Source organism: Acipenser ruthenus, chromosome 1 (genome assembly GCF_902713425.1).
Source record: "Acipenser ruthenus chromosome 1, fAciRut3.2 maternal haplotype, whole genome shotgun sequence".
Taxonomy (NCBI): Eukaryota; Metazoa; Chordata; class Actinopteri; order Acipenseriformes; family Acipenseridae; genus Acipenser; species Acipenser ruthenus.
Window position 1 is genome coordinate 91608126 of NC_081189.1, and position 26197 is coordinate 91634322.

The window sequence follows — 26197 nt, forward strand, 5'->3', positions numbered from 1 at the left end:
TTATGCAATAATTTCCCACTTTCTGTAAATATATGTGTTTCATGTTTTACTTATACTCTGCAATGGCATTTATTTGCATACTGCATGTGCTTTGTACAGGGTTGCTTAATTTAAATGAAAGAGAAATTCAAAAACATCTTATAAGTGGAAAATCTATTTGGAAAAGCGATTAAGCTCTTGAATAGTATATCATTAACCCTTTAATCAATGAATTGTGTGACCATGTGGTATCAGCCACATGGTCACCATAATAAATTACTGGTCTGAGACATGTTCATAAGGCTAAGGGTTAAAGCAGGGGTTACGAAACTATGACACACGTGCCAAGAGTGGCACGCAAGACCACATCAGCTTAATATAAAAATGCAAAAAAAAAAAAAAAAGATTTAAAACCAGCTTAAAATATGTTTATTATACAAGTATTTTGTTTCTCTCGTACTGCTTTGAAAATACATTGTAGTGACCCAGGCAGCATGGCCCGTTTCAGAACTTTTATGTTGTGTAGTTTGTTTGTCCCGTCAGTCTTGTTTTGTGCCTCTGTGTTGTTAGGGTGCTGGACCACAGCATTTAGTCAGAGCATCATACATCCACCTCAAAGTGACCAACTACACAGCAAAAGTCTCGCTGAAGTTCCTAGCGCTGGCACTCAAGACACAGAGTGAGTACAATTTTAGAAAAAAGGTTCACAGCCCCTGGGTTAAAGTATGTAAGTAGCAAAACACAAAGTAAGACTAATAGCCTTGTTACTGAAGCACTCAAAACATTACTTTTTAAACTAAGACTATAAGCAAGCAGAATATAGCTGATGCTGTTGAGTAGGCTACAGTAATTGGCAGTTGGCTTGTTTTAGACCTCATAAAAGGAGAAAGACTGCAGCACTCCAGTTATGCTTAAAGATTGTTTTGCATATTAATAAAAGTACATGGGATAACAGCTTTAAAACCTTTAACTACAGCTTTCTCTATGAGAGCCAGTTTGATTTATTCCATAGTTTGATTTAACCCAACACTGCAAAGTGGGGCTGCTGTTATTATAACGGTGAACCCTGTACAGTACAATGTATTGGAGTGTAAACAGGTAATTGTTAGATCAAAAACACATTTTCCAGGTGGATAGCAGCAATAGCTAGCTCTCTGTTATTGTTAACATTAGTATATTTGTGAGCTTGTCTTGATTTTCTCTGGTCCCAAAGAAAAGCGTTGAGCTCAGTGCAAATCTAGACTGCACAGCTGCCATGGTTAGCTAAAAGCAATTGAAAATGGTTTTAAAATATATTTTTGCCTGAAGATGACCTCTGCAGAACACCATACTCCCTTTCAAATCACAGGACTCTTCAGCTGCAGGAGGAGAAGATAGCTTATATGGTTGAAGAGAGAAAACTAGCACGAGGAAAAACCCTGCTTGTGTTTTGGAAGCTTTGCCATTAGTAATCCATGGGTTGATTAAAAGCCCCCAGTGGGAGATGGAATTTGTTTACTTAGTAGTTTTCATGCAGAATACTGTGTTTAGTTCCAGAGCTGATTGCGCCCGGTGGACCTATTACTTTGTAATCTAAGCTTCTCTTGGCTGATTCCCATGGGGTTAATTAAGTGTATGAGGCAGCTCCCGGATACAACTATTAGATAGACCACCTGAATTTTTCACTGATACAGCAGGGGACTATTGTTCATGTGAACAATTGACTCACTCATGGTTGGAGGTGTCTTTTACTCTGTAGGTTTATTAGGTTACTACGCCAAGTCGTCTCCTTGGTCATCTATCACTCAGTGATCAAAACATACACCATAGCTTGGCTCGCCTAACTACAGTAGACTAACCGACTCACTGGCAGCTTTTTAGTTTTAACTCATATGTAAAGACATTTGCACTGGGGAAAAAAAATGCTTCCCTTTGAAGTATGGAGTTTCATTTACAATGGACTACCTTTGCCTGCATTGAACAAACATGAATGGTAAGGATCTTTAATTTAATAGATTTGCTGGCTTTATACAATACAGTTTGTTCTGCTTGTACTGTCCATACAGTGACATTTTACACAGATGCAGTTAGTCTAGAATGCAACCCATTACATTGATGTTGTAAGAAAATGGTATAAACAGTGCACTTTAAGTATTAAGGCACACATTGTTGGCTATTGTGGACGAAGGTTATAGCTGAAAACTGTACAGCCTAAGGGTGAACGGCTCCAGTGATCCACAACTTGCTGCGATTCTCAAGCCACAGTGAGCACCTTGTCTAATCTTTCTGATCATGCTACTGTATGTGTTTTGCCAGCCAGTGTTTCTGATTCCTTGTTAGCAAATTAAGAAGGCACTTAAAAAGAAGTAGGATGGAAACTGAGGGGTGCTTTTTTAAATCTAATTGTACCTATGTAAAATACATTGTTGTGTAAAAGACTTTAGGAGGCAACTGTTTCAAGACTAAAATAGTGTACATTTAATGTTTTCATACTTACATGGAGCCAATGTCTAAGTCAATTACAGGATTGTTTTTTGGTCAACACAGGCCACAAAACAGATGAAAACCAAGGAGTGGTGAATACTATTTAAATTTCTTCCTGAGGGGTTATAAAAACAACATGGTCTTCAACAAATTTGTGTCACTTATATTGCAATATAGAGCTTTTGGAGATTATTTAATGATCTAAACAGTGCTGGATCTTAAATGTATAAAACTGCTGTGTTTTTATAGTCTTTAGTAATGTTATTAAGCAAGTCAATTAAACATGGATGGTAAAACCAGTAGGACTAATATAATGTTCAAGAGTGGCAGAATTTAAATCACCAATGGTTAGATGTATATCCTCAGAGACATGTGATATAGTGTGTACATAAAGTACTCAAATTACTTCATAGATATGACAAAGTAAATAAAAAAGACACAAATATTATGGTAAACCTCTATTAGATTTTTTTTTATTGGTATTTTAACTACAGCTATTTATTTAAGATATATGAAGTGCTGTGCTTCCATTGGGTCCTTGTGTTCCATTTCAAGAGGTGTTGGAAATTGGAAACACGTGAGTCATTGGGAAATAAACAATTGGTTACTGGGGACCTACTTGTCAGAGAACTCAAACTCCCAGAAGTCTCATGCTCAGGCTCTCCATTTCACTTCTGAAACAAATTGTGGCCTTTTCCTTGACACGTGTGTTTTCATGTCTCTGCTTTCCTTTATGGAATGCCCAGACACACCATAAGCAATTAAATATCTTCAAGGAGCAATTGGTAAATTGTAAAATACACTTTCTTCAGTAGATTATTTGTACAGTGTCAGTTTGAACAGGAATAACAATAAAATAGATTGTTAACATGAGTCTAATCATTTAAGTAATCATTCTAACAAGCTTATGCATGAAATTTTAAAATGCAACACTGTTGAGCAACCAAGATAGAAGTGTGATTAAAAATAATGGTTAAACCACGGATGTTAAGAACATAATGTTACAAATGATTCGGCCCATCTTGCTCGTTTGGTTGTCAGTAGCTTATTGATCCCAGAATCTCATCAAGCAGCTTCTTGAAGGACCCCAGGGTGTCAGCTTCAACAACATTACTGGGGAGTTGGTTCCAGACTCCCACAATTCTCTGTGTAAAAAAGTGCCTCCTGTTTTCTGTTCTGAATGCCCCTTTACCTAATCTCCATTTGTGACCCCTGGTTCTTGTTTCTCTTGTTCAGGTCAAAAAAGTCCCCTGGGTTGACATTGTCAATACCTTTTAGAATTATGAATGCTTGAATCAGATCGCAGCGTAGTCTTCTTTGTTCAAGACTGAATAGATTCAGTTCTTTAAGCCTGTTTGCATATGACATGCCTTTTAAACCCAGAATAATTCTGGTCACTCTTCTTTGCACTCTTTCTAGAGCAGCAATATCCTTTTTTTGTAGCGAGGTTACCATAACTGAACATAATATTCTAGATGAGATCTTACTAATGCTTTGTAAAGTTTTAACATTACTTCCCTTGATTTCAGTTCAACACTTTTCACTGTATATTTGCCATGTGTCTGCCCAGTTCTCAATGCTGTCTAGATCATTGTGAATGACCTTTGCTGCTGCAACAGTGTTTGCCACTCCTCCTATTTTTGTGTCGTCTACAAATTTAACAAGTTTGGTTACTATGCCAGAATCTATTTCATTAATGTAGATTAGGAATAGCAGAGGACCTAATACTGATCCTTGTGGTACTCCACTGGTTATATCGCTCCATTTAGAGGTTTCTCCTCTAATCAGTACTTTCTGTTTTCCACATGTTAACCACCCCCTAATCCATGTGCACACATTTCCTTGAATCCCTACTGCGTTCAGTTTGAGAATGAATCTTTTATGCGGGACTTTGTCAAAAGCTTTCTTGAAATCTAAGTAAACCATGTCATACGCTTTGCAATTACCCATTGTCGATGTTGCATCCTCAAAAAAATCAAGCAGTAGTTAGACAAAATCTCGCTTTACTAAACCATGCTGACCGACTCCCAGGATATAGTAGGTAATTTTCCATTTTGGATCTTTTTTTTTTATTTATTTTTTTTTTATAAATTTAGTCGTCGCCAATTATTTTTACCCCGGTTTCCACCCCAATTTAGCATGCCCAATTATTATCTGTATCCCCGGCTCACCGCTCGCAACCCCCCCGCCGACTCAGGAAACGGAGGCTGAAACACGCGTCCTCCGAAACGTGCTCCTTCCAAGCCGTCATTTTTCGCACTGCAGATCCACAGCAATGCTATCAGACCTATAGTGCCGGAGGACAACACAGATCTGGCGGCTCCGCTGCAGAGCCACAGGCGCCCTATCGGCCACAGGGGTCGCTGATGCGCGGTGAGCCGTGGATTCCCCTGCCGACCTAAGCCCTCCCTACCCGGGCAGCGCGCAGCCAATTGTGCGCCGCCCCCTAGGAACTCTCGGTCACGGTCAGCTGTGACATAGCCTGGATTCGAACCAGCGATCTCCAGGCTATAGGGCACATCCTGCGAGGAGCGCCTTTACTGGATGCGCCACTCGGGAGCCCCTTCATTTTGGATCTTATTATAGTTTCCATAAGTTTACATATAATAGAAGTCAGACTTATTGGTCTGTAGTTACCTGGTTCGGTTCTGTCCCCCTTTTTGTGGATCAGTATTATGTTTGCAATTTTCCAGTCTGTCGGTACAACCCCTGTCTCAAGAGATTGTTGCATAATTTAAGTTAGCGGTTTGTAAATAACTTCTTTCATTTCTTTGAGTACTATTGGGAGGATCTCATCTGGCCCAGGGGATTTGTTTATTTTAAGAGCTCCTAGTCCCTTTAACACTTCTGCCTGTTATTTAAAACTTGATAGGAACAGGTCGACATGTGGGGCATGTTGTCAGTATCCTCCTTTGTAAAAACATGTGAAAAGTAATAATTTAATATATTTGTTTTCTCTTCATGTATAATGTTGCCATTTGTATCTCTTAGACATTTTACTTGGTAATGTTCATTTCTATCTCTCTCTTGACCTTTCTAACTTCTTTTTTGACTTGGACTTGCAGTTTCAAGTACTCTTTTTGTGTACTTTGTTCTTAGTCCCTTTTAAACGCTCTGACAAGTGCCTTTTTTCTCTGAATACTTTTTTTAATTGATCTATTAAACCATTTTGTTTTATATTTTGATTTGTCTACTTTTGGGATGTATTTGTTTTGCGCCTCTAGTACTACATTTTTGAAAAATAGCCATCCTTTCTCTGTGGATGTTTTCTCTATTTTACTCCAATCTACTTATGTTAGTCTCTGTTTCATTCCTTCAGTTTGCCTTTTAAAAATTGTAAACCTTAGCTTTAGCCGTTACTTTTGGGGTTTTAATAGCACTTCGAATGACACCATGTTGTGGTCTGAGTTTGCCAATGGTTCTCTGACCTCTGTTTTAGTTATTCTCTCTTCATTATTTGAAAAAGACTAAATCAAGGCATGCCCCCCTCTAGTTGACGCCTTGACAAATTGCGTTAGGAAGCCGTCATTTGTCATTTCTACCATTTCAATTTTGGCTGTCATGCTCCCCATCGGATTTTCCCATTTTATATGGGGGAAGTTGAAATCCCCCATTAGTATGGCTTCTCCTTTGCTACACGCCTTTCTAATGTCATTGTATAACACATTATTTTGCTCAGTATCTGAATTTGGCGGTCTATAGCATGTCCCTATTATTATGCCTTTGAATTTTTCTCCATTATTCTGACCCATATTGATTCTCCATTGTTTTTTTCTTCCAGATTTAACACCTGGGCTTCAAGACTATTTTTGATGTATAGCGCTACCTCTCCGCCTCTTCTGTCCTGTGATCTGTGTATAGTTCTGCTAGGATTCTTCAGGGTAATACACTGGTAATATAACTGTATCCCAATGTTATTTTTAAAACTTACCTGCAAGTGATGTTGAAAATATCAAACATCAAAAGTACTCTTCAAAACATACAACTGAGGCATTGTATTTTGTACCTCAAAGCATATATACAGTTGCTATAGTAATTTTTTTAATCATTTTTTCAATTGTTTTATATATGTCAGTCTATATATTGTGTGCTTAATATTTGTGTACTGATGTTTGAGTGGAAATGTTAAACAGCTTGTAAGTTGATATGATGAGTTTGTTCTTTTCATACTTGAGAGGAGTTATATTAAACTGAGCAGGCATAAAGGATACGCTTCAGCCTGAGAGTAGAACCTGCATAGGGTAGTGTGGCAAAGTGGTAAAGACGTGCAGGTGAGTGCAGTGCAGAGTAATCACACAGACAACGTTGGTACAGGTGCAAGGGTGTTTATTTAATTTAATAAATGTCCAGAGCCTTAAGGCAAACCTGCAAATAATAACAGTGTTGGAAGCGATACAGCGGCGTGTATCACTTCTGTTTGTAATCCACGGGTTTGACCCGTAACCCCAAAGTCCCGTTCAGTCACTCACACAAAACACAAAACACAGACACAGTTTGACAGTGCGTGATTCTAGTGCTAGTGGTAAAAACAAAGACAGTTCTGGTAGTGCAAAGAGTGAATGGTGAAGTCCTGGTTTGTCGCTGGCCTGCGGCTGCAGCTCCGGATCGTGCTCAGTATCCTTCAGTGGCTAAATAATACACAAGACACACAGGGTTTAGACACAGACACGAAAACACTCACAGTTCTTCACGATACGGGCTCCTTCTCGGTTAGTTAGTTTAACCATATACAAAGGAACAGATCACTCAAGCCATGCCCCCTATTTATACCCTCGCCCATGACCCCGAGGTTAACGAGCGCATCCGCTCCTCCAGTCCTCGGATGCCACGCCGCTTACCGTCCGGGTCACTGAGCTCGGGTGCCGTGGCTCCGCCCCCTTCCGAAATGACCGACTTCCATCTACCCTACGGAATAAATTGTCGTGCCATTTCATTAAGGGTACTCTGTTCCTCGTGCACCGTGCCCTCACAGGTCGAGAGGGAGATCTAACACCAAGACTCATTCGATCTCTGTCACAGGTAGTTATCATTTTTCTATATTTTTATTCAGGAGGAAATATGCATTTTTAGCCTAAACTCAGTCTTCTATATGAAGATGCACTGCTAACCACACTGCACACAATGTAATATAATTTAGCCACTTTGCACTGCTGTTGTATAAACAGAGCAATCAAACTTGGCTGGTGTCTCCGAATGATTAGTAATAACATTCTAGGACTACCACGACACCCAATAATCTCAAGAAAGGGTTACATTGCCAAACTTTAAGAACAGCAGTATGCATCATTTTCACAAGGTCAACACCTTTTTGGCATATGGCATATTTTTTTAATGGTTTAAAGAAAATCATTCTAGTTTTTTTTCATAGCATCTGACTTTGTAATCACCCTGTAGATAACCACTGATAATTCAGCTGCATATCTGATTTTACATGATAATAATTTTGCACATGGACAGTTTTTTGGCAGGTGCTGTTACTGAATTAGAATGTATTTCTGAAAATATTTGTTTATTGAGCTCTGAATCACTAAGCAAACAAATAAGGTCACAGACATCTATTAAAAAAATGAAATGCAGCTTATATACAACTTATCAATATGCAAAACGAATATTGGTACAGTGAGGATCTTTTTCAGCTGAAACAATTTGATGTATTTTTGAGCCATTCTGTTTACACTGCCAGCAAAATTACCAAAATATCCCTTTCAAATGCTGACACTTCAAAGTGTGTTATAGCATGCTACATAACTGAAAATCCATGTATGGAAGTGTTATGTTATTTCTATAGATCTTTCCATATCATTGCACAACTGATTTGTACTGTTGGCTCGAACTACAGTATGTGATTATCAATCCCTGCTTTGTTTTGATGACAAGCTGCTGTATCTCTTTAATTAGTGCCATTTGGCGGTCTATAGCATGCTCCTATTATTATGCCCTTTGGATTTTTGACCATTATTATGACCCATATTGATTCGGCGTTGTTTTCTTTGTCCAGATTTAACAGATTTTGATTTTTATAGCAAGGCAGTGGGAATCTGGGCATAGACTTTTGTACGTTTTATTATATAGCAATTTACAAACATGCATTGTATTTCTACATTTAAAAAATCTAATATAAATAGCAGCAAGCCAATTAAAAACGAAATTAGAAAAATGAAATTCCATCATTTGACCATTACTTCAGTTACTATTGTGTTCATTTCATGTGCATTTGCATATATATATATATATATATATATATATATATATATATATATATATATATATATATATATATATATAAACACACTGTATATATCAGGTGCACTGTGAACAAGGCAGCGCTTAGAGCAAAGTTTCTTGCTTACACATACCTGCTTCCATCATGACAGTGTCTGCCGTGATATTGGAGTGGCTGGTTGTCCTTTTTGTTACTTTTAATGAAAAATGTATATTAAATGATAAGATTTCTAATACTGCTTGAATAGAATGGTTAGCGGTATATACCATGTGCTACAAACTGCTCATCAGCCTTTCTGATTGACTGAGCAAACCTCAGCATGTTATTACAGTATTTCAAATAGGTGTAAATATGATACATTTATTCAGTCTTTGGAATGGCATGTTGATGTACGTAATATGGTATGCTGACCTTTTTGGTGTTGACATAATTGTTATTTTGATGAAAAATCTCATTAGGTGTCTGCATTGGAACAAGAGGTTGTATTTTTGACTGGCAGTACCATTTTTGTATTAAAGTGTAATGACAGATATTGATAACTGCAGCAACACACTGAGTGTTTCCTTCTGTTGACAAATGGCAACATTGTCATGTGTACAAATATAATGGCATTTTTACAGTCAGTAATGTGAAAATGTAAGCATTAAAAAGCTATTCTACTGCACCTTGAATGATAAACTGCAATCTTACTGTAGCTACCTCAATGGCTTTTTTTTTCATTCACAGTCCCCTTGCACAACTTTAGTGAAAGAAGATATAAAGATCATTTGGATGCAAGTATAATGTCTTTCAACATGGTTAATCAACAAGTACACAATATTTAGACTTGTATGCACACAAAACTCCAATATTGACCAAATCATTAAAAAACAAGTAGCTTCAAATGTCATTTTAAATGCATTTTATATTTCCTTTACTCTTTTATGGGGTTTGCTATCTGCTCCTTCCATATAGAGTTATTATCATTTTTCTCAACATATGTCTTTTACATACCTGGCTTTGAGATGCTTTTTGCTTGTCTGGGACTGAACAGCCTTCCTCATTCCATTCAAATCATGTGACTATGGGACATTTCCACTCTGTTAGAGTGTATGGATAAAATTCTTTTGAACAGTGTAGCACTTTTAACTACAGTGCAATCTCTATTACAACAACCAAAGGGACCAGAACTGTATTTATTGCATGCTAGTGTTACAGAGTGTATGATTTTAAGATTTAACTGGTTTTATACGGAACTGGTCACAATGAGAGAGTCTACTGTATACTGTACAGAGGGATTAAGAGGTGAAGACATGGGCAAGCTTGCCAATTTCCAATTTCTGTATGGATATTGTAGTAAACTAAAATTAATCTATTTATTGTTATGTGTTTGTTCTAGAAAAGCACAACCCATTATTGCTACAATTCCGGCAATCCCACTAAGTGTTTATAATATGCATACTTTTCTGTAACCATCTGCACATAAAGAATAAACAATTGGATTTACTGCAATAATTGCTTCATTATCGGCCATACAATCAAACCCTCTGGATGTTAATTGGAAAGAAAGTTGACAGAAGTGGGAGTCTGGGTTTTGGTGTAGAAAGTCTGCAGGAAATCTCTCCGCTCAACCATTTTGTAACATAAAGGGAGACAAGTAAACACAATAAGCATTGAATCAAAGGAAACAGATCATTTACACTGATGCTGTTATTACAAGACTAAACAAGACACGAAAGTGTTTGTAAAATTGTGTGTAAAAAAGTATACACCATCGTTTGAAGCTGTCAATTTTCCTTTATGATTATTTGTTTGCCAGCAATGTCCCTCAAAAGAGAAACATGTCTTGAAGCAGTGGATATTGACAATTGCTGTACATTGGCTTAATAAATAAATAAATAAATAAAAAATAAATAAATAAAATATTTTAAAAGACTAAGTAATTCAAAACAATGTTAATTCAATACAGAACTGTTTAAATATAAAACAGCTTTGTGTTGTTTTTTTTCTTATAATTAAGAGAACCATGTTTATGTATGTGGGGTGCATTTGCACCCCCTTTCTACCTTCTGTTTGAACTGAATTGTTGCTACTGATGGAGGGTTAAATAAACATTAAAACAGTGTATGTTCACTTGCTGAGGGCAATCAGGGCCTGAGATGCATTTTAACAACACCTGCGGTTTTAGCCCTGCCTGCTTCCAGTGATGAGTGAGCATTTGATATATAATTTGATGCATAGTCTTATTACAAAATAGTGCAATTTTTTAACGTAACATTATCAAGGATTATTATACTATTAATATGGGCCAAATGGTTTGATTTAAACTTCAAATTACAAACATTCTGCTTTTTAGTTCTACTCGGAACCATAATAAAAGCATTGACATCTTCTACACATGCCAGTAGGTTGGTATGTACCTACTGGCCGATACGAATGGGATGATAATTCTTGACAATGTTACATTCAAAGGGCTGGCATCAATCTGTTTGACTGTTTTTATGGACCTAATTCAAAATGTTAGCCTTTATGTGTTGATCGTATGGCCTGTTTGTCAGTCACAAGCACGGTATATGATATCTGCCTTTCACAAATCTCCAGATTCTTATCTCATATTTTACTGTTGACTTGCCCGACTACATTTAGGTGTAATTTAATGAACTGTTGATTTTTATACAAATGTTTAATCTTGTCCAAAATGATGAGGGTCGTTAGTATGTGGGTGCACCAGTTTTACAGTTTTGCAGTTTAATGGCTAAACTAAAGCCTTTGGGTTACAAAAGTTACTGGGCTAGCTTCTCAAAGCCATTTACTCCCAAATTGTCAGTAGCACATTTTTTTCAGATATTAAAAACACACTGCCAAACCAGAAGTAGACAACACAGACATAATAGAAACGCAAATATTTGTTTTCTTTCAGACAAGCAATACTGTGGCATAATATCACAATCAATGTGACTTTTGTAATATCACACTTACATAGCTGGCACTATTTCAATAGAAGTACAGTATATCTGCTGCAGACAAGCTCTGTTTTGTGTTGAAAACAATGGTGTACTGTATTTGGATATTGAAATGGAAACCTGCAATAATATGTATTTATTTTCTGAGAATTAGATTTGTCCCCCTCTTCAGGTTGAATGAGGATATTTAGATATTGCTCAGCTGTTTAAGGGTTGAACATGCTCTTTCAAATGGACCTAGTGAGTCAAACACTTGAAACATGTGATTGTTTTGCCATTTTCATGTAATCAAAACATAGATTACACAATTCAGCTGGAGTATCGAGATATTTGACAGCTGCATTAAAATGTTTACTATATTGCCTGAAATAATGTTTGTATTGAAACAGTATTACATGGAAACATGCAATCCAGAAACATTTGCCTATAATCACAAGAATCATTTTGTAAAATTAATTCCACATTGTTTTGACAAGAAAATGGGGTATTTTGATATGATAATGCACTTATCAAAGCATTTGTATTATTATTAGGGCTGTCACTCGATTAAAAATTTTGATCGGTTAATATATGGGCATTAGTTGATTAATCGGTAGATTAATCCATTCACAATTTTAATAAAGGTAACGATCGTATAGCGGCTATACTGCATGGTAATACTTAAATCAATAAAATCTAAAAAAAAAAAAAAAAAAAAAATGCCCAATGGGAATTTGGTCTTTTTAAAACTATTTTTATTTTGATTATAGTACATGTAACAAATGTTACCTTTCCGTCCTATAACCCTAATAAAACAGATTTAGGGACCTGATAACTCAGTCACACAAGCCCCAAGGGCCAGAGCAGCACAGTTATATGCATACTGTTTAACCACTCTGGGGTAAACCCTAAACAGCAAAATTATTAGCGATGCACAAACATGGAAACAAAATACACTCCGAGGTTCATAACTAAATCAACAGTGTATTACGTTATTCGGGATAAATGCGCCACGCTGGAGTTTACCACAGCGCTCAACAGCTCTGATTACAATGCACACAAGTAACTTTGCAGACACATGTTTGGCAGTCATTTAAATCAACGTAGATAAACATTCCAGTTCCAGACACATTTATACATCCGTAACACACCATCAGCAATCCTTGTACAAAACAGGACAGCAATTATGATTTTTACACAACTTGACATGCATTTAAAGTATGTAATATGCACGCACGGGGTTGCACGTAATTCATTCACGTGCTGGGATTCAAGTGAATAATTAATTAGTAATTGAATCCCAGCACAACAGTATATATAGACATATTTTCATTCACTCGGGGCTGGGTGTTCGAGAGTGGAGAACGGGAGAGAGAGAGAGGAGTTAAAATAAGTAAAAGAAAAGTAAATATAAGTGTTGTACTCACCGTGTTTGTTTGTCTCCGTGCACCGTTTGTTAAGTGTTAGTTCGTTTTGTTTGTCTATTTATTTTGGCGTAAGTGCCGTGTCCTGTTTTGTGTTTGTGTTTGTTTGTTCAACCTTTTTATTTTCTGTTCTGTTTATTAAATGCTGAGCGAAACCATTCGCTCAGCTCCACCAAACCACACCTCTCTGTCGTTTTATTTCCTGCTTCTGGTCTGACGCCACCCACTCCAGCCGTCTTTGTGACACTGCTCTAGAAAGAGTGCAAAGAAGAGCGACCAGAATTATTCCGGGTTTAAAAGGCATGTCATATGCAGACAGGCTAAAAGAATTGAATCTGTTCAGTCTTGAACAAAGAAGAATACGTGGCGATCTGATCCAAGCATTCAAAATTCTAAAAGGTGTTGACAATGTCAACCCAAGGGACTTTTTCGACCTGAAAAGAAACAAGGACCAGGGGTCACAAGTGGAGATTAGACAAAGGGGCATTCAGAACAGAAAATAGGTACTTTTTTACACAGCGAATCGGGAACAAACTCCCTAGTAATGTTGTTGAAGCTGACACCCTGGGATCCTTCAAGAAGCTGCTTGATGAGATTCTGGGATCAATCAACTACTACCAATGAAACGAGCAAGACGGGCCAACTGGCCTCTCGTTTGTAAACTTTCTTATGTTCTTACATGCCAGATATCAAGTGTCAGAGGTGGATTCTACATAACAAATTAATGAACTGTGTGAAGGTCAGCCTATTACAAAAGTGTACTTCCAAAACCACAATGATAATACAGGCTAGCGGTAACATTAAGTAGAAAGCCTATAACATGACCATGCTGTTTAGTGCTGGACAAGAACTCAAACCAATGACTTCCCAATCCAATAGCACTTACGCTAACTGCTGTTCCATTAGGTAGCAAATAAAGTGGTATATATCTAATTATTACTTGCTTATAAAATGGTAGATAATGGCACAGATTGAAAGGCAAGACTTTGTAATCAGTGAGCAAGAGTTTAATTAGTAGGAGCAAGAATTATCTTCTAGTTGCATCAAAAATTGGCAGCATGCTGTGCCTTGATTGGGGACTGAGAATGAGTTATTGATCCACAGTTAATTTTCAAGATGATGGTCAATAGCTGTATCACCGTTATGGGTCAGGCCCTGGTTCATTTGAAAGGTTTAATTTGTATCAGGGTGCAATGATATCGGCATGTGTCTGTTGCTAACTTGGAACATTTTGTCAATGTATTTAATAAAAAATATATATATATATACATATATAGACAAAAGGTTTGTATCACCTAGAATTTTAGCATTGAGACAGAATAAAAAAAAAAAAACTATAGTCTACAGAACGCCTTAATAGTAGGACAGTGTTACATGTTAGATTTCAAATTGTTACATTTTACAGTTTTTGTCAGTTTTTTGTTAAGTATATGGAAAACTACAAACCGGTATATAATTCAATATGTTAACGTAGCATTATTCAACACCTTTGCCATGGCTGTATGATTACCAGGGTTATGTCATCAGTAATACCAAAGAAAATTGTTCAAATTGGAATGAGGAAAAGGGGCCAACCACATTTCCCAGAGTGAAAATATCTTATGCTTCACAATTTACACTTGGAAAGGTTTTTGCAGAGTAATCATGGTAGACTTAACTGATCTTTTAAAAATACACTGCAAGATACCCTTAAAAAACAGATTTACTGTTTTATATATAAGTTGCATATTTCCCCATTTAGTAGTTTTAAGACCACATTACTGAGGCATAAACCATTTGCAGATGATTCTATCCGAACAACACACAGTAATTTCCAGGAAAACATTTGCTGAATATTGGTGATGTTTGAGAATTAAACTCTGTATTTAAATCGAACAACTAAGGTTTTCACCAACAGCTTTTACTGAAAAATGGAACATAAAAATAGAATACTGATGAATTTAAATTTAAAAAGGGATTATTATTCTATGGAGAACTATATAATCCCATATTCAAGTCCAGACTGTTGAAAAACATTATGGCAATGCTGATAGAAATTTGGGCCACTGTTAACTACGGCTACAGCTAATGGCAGATAACTTACATCCAACATTCCAATAACTAATTTATCAAATTATTTTTATCGTGGGGCTCCCGCGTGGCACATCCAGTAAAGGCGCTCCTCGTGGAGTGCAGGATGCGCTCTATAGTCTGGACGTCGCGAGTTCGAGTCTAGGCTATTCCTTTGCCGACCGAGGAAAGGGAGCTTCCGGGGGAGGCGCTCAATTGGCTGAGCGCCGCCCGGGGGGAGGGAGGGCTAGGTCAGCCAGGATGTCCTCGGCTCACCGTGCACCAACGACCCCTGTACTCTGGCCGGGCGCCTGCGGGCTTTCCTGTAAGCTGCCCGAGAGCTGCGTTGTCCTCCGACGCTGTAGCTCTTGGGTGGCTGCATGGTGAGTCCGCAGTGTGAAAAAAAGCGGTCGGCTGACGGCACACGCTTTGGATGACAGCATGTGTTTGTCTTCGCCCTCCCGAGTCAGCGCAGGGGTGGTAGTGGTGAGCTGAGCCTAAAAATAATTGGCCATTCCAAATTGGGAGAAAATAATAAAAAAAAATTTAAAAAAAATTTTCAGTATGTTCTTGTGGTGTTTTATTTCAACATAAATGCCTGCTGTGACTCACAGGTCACATGCTAGGTAGCTAACTGTGGAAACAGTTAGGTGCCATGAGCTGAAAGCAAAACTTTTTTAAAAAGTGTTTTTTGGCCTGGGTTCCTTTAGGCTTTTTCAATTCAAAGCAAGTTTCTGTTAGATTTAGGAGTGTATCTACCATAGGATTATGACTGCTCTATTTTGAACCTGACAGGCTGACGCCGTCAGTGAGGTTTGTAATATATGTTTATAAACACAATGGTAGATTTTGTGAATATAGATTACAGTATTTTAAAAATCACTCAATAGGTGTCAATGTTAGTGTGTCTGATGAAATAAAATATTGGTTTAAATTGTGTAGTTATTGATGCTGTTAAAAATGTCATCCATCCTACATTCATTCCATCCAGTAGCTAGTGTCATCTTAACATTTCCGAAGCACAGAAAATTTAAAGATTGAAAAGATAAAAAAGTAAGCCCACTTTGTGTTTGTTATTTTCCATAAATCACTTTAAAGTACTGCCACGGTGCTCTGTTTACACAAAGGCTTCATCTCTCTTGGAAATCCTGATTACTCTCCCTCAGTCCCATGTGGATGTTCAATTGTCATTGCTTCTTGCTTTTTGGCACAATGCTGCGGCTTATTTTTTTGCAATGTCATGTGGGTCTGCTGTGTAATGCCAAGCAAGCAAAAAATTACAATTACCTGAAAACAACAGAGTTTGTGTAAATGCAGAGCACTTACTCAGTGTAAAGTATAATACATTTATGTCTTAAAAATTGATTTTGTTAATAAATGTTTTAGCATTTTATTCACACAGAAGCCGTGCTGCTTTTATACAATGTTTGATTTGAATCTGATTACAACCACATTTGTTTAATTAGGATCATTCAGTATGTAAAGAACGTTTTATACACACTGTATATTTATATGTGGTGTTTATGGGTCGTACACATGAACACATAAATGCATCATACATTTGAATTTAGTATTCTAAATTAAACACACATACCCTCAAACAGTATTGGAGCGTTACCTTTTTCACATCTGCAGCAATGTTTATATTTTTGTCATGGGAGTATGGGCCGTAATCATTAAGATTTAACTTGTTAGTTATTTGTGTTTTTGTCATGCTTTTGGACCATTTTTATTGATCAAATAAAGGTTTATTGTCATGAAATTGTTCTTGACAGTTTAAGGATAAAGGATGAAACAAATGCAATCATCAAGAAGAGTCTTATTTTTCTTAGCAGTAATTTTAAAAAGTATATTTTGAAACAAGCCATGCTGTAAGAATGTTGTTTACCTATTCATAAAGTGTACTTGCATCACTTACACTAGCAGTTGAGAGGCCAGGCCCCAGAGGAGCTAGAGTATCAGGGAGAAGGCAGCGCTGGCAGGAGGTTGAGTTGACTGGCTGAGAGAAAAGAAGATGGGTGTGTCAAAGAATAACTAGATAGAATACAAGCAAGACATCCTGTACTGAGCATGGAATGGCAAGGGAAGAAGAGCAGGACTGACAGCTTGTGTGGTAAGAAAATAGAACAGCTGTTTCAAAACAAGTTAGAGAAACACATAATTTGTTTTATATTTCACAGTTATATTTCCATATATGTTCAACTATTGTATTTTTATAAATACTGCATTCAGTTTGGTTTATCCACTATTCCATTTGAAGTGATAATTTATTTTTTAAATAATAAGTTCAAATTTTTGAAAGTGTCTATCCAGCTGTGGCTTTATTATTAACACTGTTAATTGTAAAAAAAATATTGCACCACTAGAGACATTACTATGTATATGTGCTGTAAATCTTTGTGGATCTGCAGTCTGGCTTTCAGGGATCAATTTGAAATCAGAGTAAAAGTTGTTTGAGGTCCTATGGATACGTGGTTAAAATAAAAAATGTAATTTTGTACTGGTATTGGTTTATAAGTGTAGGGCAGTATCAATTTAACCTAGTGGTGTGCAAATATAGTGAGAGCAGGATTATGTTTCTTATTGTTTATCTCAATGGCAGACTGCACTTTTATTGTTCAGGGAATGAAAGAGGTGACTTATTTGCATTTGGAATTTGGGTTAAATTATTATTATTATTATTATTATTATTATTATTATTATTATTATTTATTTCTTAGCAGACGCCCTTATCCAGGGCGACTTACAATCGTAAGCAAATACACTTCAAGTGTTACAATACAAGTAATACAATAAGAGCAAGAAATACAATAACTTTTGTTCAAGCAAAGTACGTGTGACAAACCACAATTCAATAACACAGCAGATAATAGTGATAGTTACATCAGGGTATGATTAAATAGTGATAGTTACATCAGGATATGATTAAATACAAAGTACTACAGGTTAAACACTTGGCAGATTACATTATTCTGAAGTACAGGATTAAATGCAGTAAAATAGGGGCAGATAAGAGCAAAATAAAGCACATTTACATGAAGGGTGATAGTGTCCCAGGATACAAACAGAGGAGTTCTACAGGTGCTCTTTGAAGAGGTGAGTCTTAAGGAGGCGCCGGAATGTGGTCAGGGACTGGGCAGTCCTGACATCTGTAGGAAGGTCATTCCACCACTGCGGAGCAAGGGTGGAGAAGGAGCGGGCTCTGGAGGCAGGGGAGCGTAGCGGAGGTAGAGCCAGTCTTCTAGTTCAGGCGGAGCGGAGAGGTCGAGTGGGGGTGTAGGGAGAGATGAGGGTCTGGAGGTAGCTGGGTGCAGTCTGGTCAAGGCATCTGTAGGCTAGTACATGAGTCTTGAACTGGATGCGAGCGGTGATCGGGAGCCAGTGGAGCGAGCGGAGTAGTGGAGTAGCGTGGGCGACGCGAGGCAGAGAGAACACCAGGCGGGCAGCAGAGTTCTGGATGAGCTGGAGCGGACGGGTGGCGGACGCAGGGAGGCCAGCCAGGAGGGAGTTGCAGTAGTCTAGGCGGGAGAGTACCAGGGCCTGGACCAGGAGCTGGGTAGCATAGTTGGTGAGGAAGGGTCGGATTCTTCGGATGTTGCTCAGGAAGAATCGGCAAGTGCGTGCCAGAGTGGAGATGTGCTGGGAATAAGAGAGGCAGGGGTCCAGGGTGACTCCAAGGTTCTTAGCTGAGGAAGAGGGAGAGAGTGTGGTAGATTCCAGAGGAACAGAGATAGAGAGATCAGAGGAGGGGGAGGAGGAGGAGGGAAAGAAAAGGAGGTCAGATTTAGAGAGGTTGAGTTTGAGGTGATGCGAGTGCATCCAGGAGGAAATAGCAGACAGACAGGTAGAGATACGGGAGGAGATGGTGGAGTCAGAGGTGGGGAAGGAGAGGAAAATCTGAGCATCATCAGCATAGAAATGGTATGAGAAACCATAGGATGCGATGAGGGGGCCCAGGGAGCGGGTGTAGAGAGAGAACAGGAGAGGACCCAAGACTGACCCTTGGGGGACTCCAGTTAAGAGAGGGTGAGGTGTGGAGGTTGCTCCACGTCAGGTTACCTGGTAAGTGCGGTTGGAGAGGTAGGAGGAGAACCAGGCCAGAGCAGTGCCAGAGATCCCCAGGTCAGCAAGAGATGATAGTAGAATAGAGTGATCAACAGTGTCAAAGGCAGCAGAGAGGTCGAGGAGAATTAGGACAGAGGAGAGAGAGGCAGCTCGGGCACACTTAAGTGAGTTGATGACAGACAGGAGGGCGGTTTCAGTGGAGTGGGCAGAGCGGAAGCCAGATTGGAGAGGGTCAAGCAGAGAGTGGTTGGACAGGAAAGCAGAGAGCTGGCGGTGTACCAGTGCACCAGAGTGTGCGGGAGGGGGGGAGAGGCAGAGAAATGAGGTTAGAGGGGTTGGAGGAGCAGCAGCGGAGGGAGGGCAGAGGACGAGGACGGGAGGACAGAACAGGGATGTGAGAGACAGTCAGGGTCCTGACACAAGCCAGGGTACTTTGCAACAACATTAGTGATTAAAAACTTTTATTGTATCGAACTCGCTTTTCAAGTAGCAAGTGATTTTCAGACTAAACGTGTTAATTAAATCAATCCGTAAATGTTTTGAAATTGAGTTGATGAGGTCGTTAATGAATGCATTTCTCGTTAAAAAGTTTAATTGACGCAGGTCACATACATCACTTCCTGTCTCAATGACTAAATAATGGGAACTCGTTAATCAAAATGCATGTTAACGAGATCAAGACAAAAGAATGGAAGCATTATTCGCTGTTATGGAAAGTACCAGCGTACAGGCAGACGGCTCCCACTGTGTAGGGATACCAAGATATTGTACGAGGGTAATAGGAAACAATGGGTCTCAATTACGAAGCGTTTACAGTACGCAAAACATGATTCCCGTGTGCAGTTCTGTCCCCGTCCTATTTACTATTCCCATTTCCGTGTGGAAAACAAGGATTTAGCGGATGCAAAATGAAAGGTGTGGAATAGCGCAGCCGCCTCATTTACATTGAATTGATGATGTTTACGTATGCAAAGCAGCATGTTAAACACAGATAATGAGCGGCCATATATTCATGAGCTATTCACGGAGGTCTGACAAGGATTTTGCGCAGGCAAAAATGACCAAAAAATTCCACCGACTGAGTGCTGCCGCAAAGCGGAGATCATAGGCGGCTGAAGCTGTGTACCGATTTGAAATGGCAGATATTTTGTTTTCCAAATAAAACCGATTCGTTCTGTAAAACTTCTTCGAGAAGGACATTCATTGGTTTCTTGCTCTGAAGTTTGGTTTTCGTTTTTTGTTGCAGCCATTGTTTCCTCTCAAACTTTGTTGAGCACATGATCATTTATTATGCAGATTTGCAGGCTTGCAGTAATTTGTTTTTTGTCACAACCCTATTGAAAATTGCATTTTTGAAACTGCTCACAAAGGCAGGAGCAGCGCACACTGTGTTGCGTCCCAAGTTAGAACAATACCAGAGGTGTAAGAAAATGAGGCCCTTGGTCCTTCCACTCAGTCTTTGTTCCAACCCTGTTTTAAATTATCTAGTTGAACCAAATCTCAGTCCAGAACCTAAGGTGGTTAATAATTTCATTATACCTGTTAAACATGGTGGAATGGCCCTCCAGAGCCGTGATTGGACACCTCTGATCTACATTATATAAACTATTATGCAACATATATTGAGACAGGTGGTTAAAGGCAGAATGACTGAGGGTGGGGGATAGTCTTTGTTGACTCCATTGCAGAAACCTAGTTCAAATGAAAAAACAATATCCCACCCAGTATCTCTGCATTGTTTAATGGCCAATAATTAGCATACAATTGCCCTAGTGACACGAATTGCTTAAAATGTATTACGTGCATTTAGAGTTGGTGTTTTGATGTTGATCGCGAACAATAAAGACAACTTCTTAAGGGAACCGATTAGCTTTATTAAGAGGCTTGTCTTAATGCTGCTTGCTTCTCACAGTGTCTCAAACATGTGTCTGCTAACATAGATTGTGCTGCTGGCTAATGATTACAGCAGAAAAGTATTCAGTTCATTACACCTAGTACGCCATCTAACGTCTTGAAGGCCATGTATCATAACGGTTGGGCAGGCTGTCTGTGTAGGGATACCAAGATACTTAGTTAGCAAGGTGTAGGAGAGGTGTAAAACATATCATATCAATTAGTATCTCATTCTTATTAATTAAAATGTATTTGAACTGCCCAATATTGTGAGCACAAGAAGCTAAACTTTTTTGAAAAGCTGTCCTTCGAAAAAGTTTCAAAAAGTCTGCCCAGCTGAGTCAGCGTATTTAGTTCTATATTGTGTCATACAGTGAACTTATTACAAAGCAGACTTGCTTCCTAATGTTATCCAGCATTATTGTAATGGTCCCAACAGCATTTGCAAAAAATATTTGTCAGATCAATCACTCAAAGCACTACTGGTACCAAACGGTTGATAGTCCCTCTTTAAATTGGATCCTCCCACCTTTCTAGAGGCAGGAACATCAAGACTACAAATCTTAATTATTGCATTTATATCACTTAAAGTGTCCCCTGAAGAAGAGGCATTGTGCTTAAACTGCTGTTTCACATGCTTCATTGCTGTTTTTGTCAGGATGAAATTTGAATTAATTTCTGTTTTTTTTTGTAGCATCCTGCAATTAATCTTTTTTTTTTACTACTGTATGTCATATAGAGTTGTAACTGTGGGAGATGATATATCCCCAACTACAGGAATTTAGTAGACATGTAGGTCCTTTATTGTCACACTATTTTTTGCTATACCCTGAGAGGTACTTATTCAATTGATATTGAATGAGATGTTCTGTAGTATACATTTCTGAGGTTACTTGAATTTACTTGTTCTTTTACATGAGTTCTGGTATCTAACTGGTTGGAATAACCATTACAAACCATTTCCGTGAGCTTCTGTATTCCACTGTACTCAAGCCTACATTTTGCATGGACATTTGTTACAAGAAGTTTAGTGCACAGGAATGGTGTTCACAGTGGCCTAGTACTTTCATGGAACTGACAAGCAATTTGCTGAGCTGTTGTAGATAATGTCTTGGAACTACCTCTCCAACAGTGATTCAACTAGAATTGGCATTTTGAAACTTGTTCATGATTTTCTGTTCTGCATGTAGGTCATGGTGACCCACAGCATGTTGGCACCTGTGAATGTGTTATTTATATCCTAGGAGATATGTTTTACTTTCATGCCATGTTTAATATTCTTGAGCTGTGTTTAAAATCAGTCTTTTCAGTAATCCATCAGCAAAACATGTTTTGCTTCCACATACAGCAGCACTGCATTCATTTTTTTTGCTGAGCTTATTTCCATGTTACAATGATATGGTTGCTGTTGGTTTGACAACATCCTCGAATGGTTTAATGCATGCCAGATTGTATTTCCAGATCACACCTAAATACAGTGGTACTGTACAGCATGTTGACTGATTTCATTAAAAACAAATAATTAAAGACTTGAGAAAAATAAACAAGTCTTATTCTCCTGATCATATCTTCAAATAATACAGTATGACCCAGTACTTTCAGAAAAGGCCATTCTTGTAACTGTTATAGCAAAACTTATATTCACTTACCTAAACGAGAACTCTGTCCGACTGATTTTCTTGTGTACGTGCTCAGTATCCTTTAAAGATTGTACATTACATGAATATCCATCTATCTATCAATTGATCACCTATATATCAGACTTGAAGGACTCGAGTCATTGCCACAAAAGACTCAGACTCAGAGATATTAACGACGAGTCCTTTTTTATTTTCTATTACACAAGTAATATTACAGTTATACAGAAGAGCCCTAGAGCCATGGGAGAAAAAAATAAAAACTATGAATTTCGTCTTTAAAACTCGACATTTTGACTTTTAAAGTCGAAATTGCGCCTTTAAAAACACAAAATTTCGCTTTTTAAAGTCGAAATTTCGCCTTTTAAAGTCGAAATTTCGCCTTTTAAAGTCTTTTAAAAACACGAAATGTCATCTTTTAAAGTCGAAATTTCGCTTTTAAAAACACGAAATTTCAACATTTTACAATCAGCTGGGACATGGGAAAAGCTGGAGGAGGCGGAACTACTGCTGTGTTGCACGCTACGAAACTGTTCTGTGTTAAATGTAGACAAAACAGCGTGTTTATTTTAACATACCAAACATAGTGCTTACCTTTAATTCCGATTTCCTCACTTGTAGTTTCCCATAATTTATTTGTACATCAGACGTTCCCCCATCTTTTCTGTGATATTTGGAGAGTAAAAACTTTGGTTTGCAAAAAATATTGCGTTTTGTTGTTATTGTTCGTTTTCCTTCAGGATATTGTCTGTGGACACAGTTTTTGCAGCCTGCTTGTTGCACGTGAGGGATACCTGTTACAACACGAGCACTGACACGAGACTTGGGGGTGGTGCTGGAAGGGGACTTATGATAGAGTGGTTTTAACACTAACAGCTCAGAGATGACTTTTGACATGCAGTGGGAGCTTACGACACTCTGTGGAGCAATAGAGAATAGTGCCCGAGATTTGTTTGTTTGATTGTTTTATACAAGTGTTTTCTGTTTACCCTTTTATTTTGTGCCTGAGTTCGACTCTGATAGGTATTCAACGGTAATTTCCGTGTCTGGTTTGGTACACTATTATTCAGTAACTTTTTTGTTTGTTTGTTTTTCAATATAATCACGCCTAAGACTTGCTGTGCAGTTCTGTGTTGTATTGGCCTATTCATTTTAACTAGAAAATAAGTATTTTTTACAGCTGTTGATAGATAAATCACATCTGAAAATGTCTCCTGTAGCTATTGAACACAAGCGCGAAGCTCTCAAGATCAGCAGCACTAAGCCAAACCCACTGTTTTTACTATGACAGTCAAAATGACAGCTGCGGCAGTTCTAGGTATAACGTATTATATCACCATAAGTTTCTGTAACCCTGGGTCTACTGATGGTTTGAGATGTTTAATATATATATATTGGAAAAGTCAAAAAAGCACAGGTGCCTAGCTGCCAAATCAGTGGAGAAAAATGCATTTAAAAACCGTGATGCACCAAAAAGACCGCTCCAGTAGTTCTAGTGTTAAAGTCATTATGTGTTTTTTTTTGTTTTTTTTTACTATAGAGCTTTTTAAAAAGTGAATGCTTAAAGTCTAGAAGCATGCAGTATTTTACACATTGTGTATGTTTCTGACATTGCCTTTGTTCCAACCACTTTAAAAAGCTCACAGGCCCAGTGTTTGTATAAAATATAGAAGGTGGACCAGCCACATACCCTGTTTATGCCCTTGGCTTTTATTTATAACATTTTTTTTAAACAAAATAGCATTGATTTCAGCAAAATAGCTACCCTGTTTTTCAATTAATCTTACTGTGCTAGATGTTGACTTTTGTTTATGCATGTTCTTTCTTTACAGATATTACATGCACATACACAGAAGCACAGACACAATTTTTTGCAAAAGAATGAAACAAAAGAGAGATTTTAATTTTTAATTTTAGATGCAGAGTAGACAGATTGCATAAAACTACAGGACCAAACTTTGGTATTTACAGTATTCTCAATGAAATAAGAAGTGAATTATTTAAACACTTATTTTGACATTTAACATGCTATTATAAAGGATATGTGTGCATATTTACAATTATATGAATTTCTACAGTATATTGTTGAAATTGTATCAATTACTTTTCAGTTCCCATAGCACCGTGTAACAATTTTTTTTTTTTTTTTTTTTTTTTGTTCCTGGGTAGTAAGTGTTATTTCCTAATTGCTTATGCCTCAAAAGTATAGAAAATGGCTATTATTCCCCACAAACTTTGCTTTTGTGACCAGGACAGTGATATTTTGAAATGTACCTATTTTCCAGAACATTCCAGATAGATTCAGTGCTGAGTAAACTTGGAGTAACTTCTAGAACTTTCTAGAACTTTCCAGTAATATAAATAGTAGTATAAATACAGGGGCCTTAAGCCCACCAGTTCAGTTTAGTTCCAGCTGCCTAAGTGGATACATATCTGCATTTTTCTGAGATGGCATCAAGAGGCTGCAAGCATCCGGCAGACGCATTTTGCTATGTCTGCGGCCAATTTATCAAGACAAGAGCGAAAAAGTACTCCGTGGAAGCATCTGCTAAGATGTGTGAGGCCTACAAGGCATATTTCGGCATGCCTGTCGGGGATCAAGACAAACCCTGGGCACCTCATTTCACCTGCGAGCACTACAAAAAAACTCTGGAAGGTAAGATGGACAATTGTTGCTCGGAATTTTATGTTATAAAATTTGTTAACATTTTTAAAATTGTAAAAGTTTTTAATTTTAAAATGTTTTACAATTTTCAATGTTATTGAAAAAATATATCATATATGAAAAATGTTGCGAGAATCTCTTACACATTAGTCATGGGTGAAATAAATGTATTTTTGTAGGATGGTACAGAGGGGAAAAGAGAGCCATGAAGTTCGCTATCCCAAGAATTTGGCGGGAACCCACTGACCACTCAAGCAACTGCTACTTCTGCATGGTGGACCCTTCCAAACGTTGGACTGGCAAGAATGCACCTGCTATCACGTACCGGACCTTCCTTCATCCATCGCCCCGGTGCCACACTGCCATGAGCTCCCCGTACCCACTCCTCCGGAGAGAGAGCAGCCGTCTTTAGAAGAGAGCAGCAAGTCAGAGAGCGAGGAAGACGTTGTAGATCCAGATGACAATTTCAGAGGTGGAGCTGAGGAGAGAAACCCATACGACCCCAACCAAAAAGACCTCAACGACTTGATTAGAGATCTTGGTCTCACCAAGTCCAATGCCGAGCTTTTGACGTCTAGGCTCAAGCAGTGGAACTTGTTGGATGAAAGTGTGCAAGTCGCAGGTCAGAGGAAGCGTCACCAACCTTTTTCCAGCTTCTTCACCTGTCAAGATGGGCTCTGCTTCTGCCACAATGTGACTAGTCTGTTCGAGGCAATCGGAATCGCCTGTAACCAGAATGAGTGGCGCCTCTTCATTGACAACTCATCCAGGAGCCTCAAAGCCGTGCTGCTCCATAATGGTAACAAGTACCCGTCTCTTCCCCTGGCTCACTCGGTGCACCTCAAAGAGGATTACAACAGCATCAAGACCTTGCTGGA

The 26197-nt window shown here is 38.2% G+C and overlaps 1 protein-coding gene across 8 annotated transcripts in view; it reads left to right on the forward strand.

Annotated features, from left to right (window-relative positions):
• LOC117421529 (leucine-rich repeat and immunoglobulin-like domain-containing nogo receptor-interacting protein 2) overlaps nucleotides 1–26197 on the forward strand; it is a 508422-nt gene that overhangs the window by 452222 nt on the left and 30003 nt on the right. For 3 of the 8 annotated variants that reach the window (XM_059032091.1, XM_059032089.1, XM_059032086.1), the window contains one exon: nucleotides 6224–6323. The exons of 3 other annotated variants lie outside the window; for them this stretch is intronic. In XM_059032091.1, coding sequence (XP_058888074.1) covers nucleotides 6255–6323 — 69 coding nt within the window. In that variant the 5' untranslated portion in view covers nucleotides 6224–6254. Of the gene's footprint in view, nucleotides 1–1848; nucleotides 1952–6223; nucleotides 6335–26197 lie in introns of those variants that run through there. 2 more of the 8 variants (XM_059032095.1, XM_059032109.1) reach the window with 2 other exon arrangements.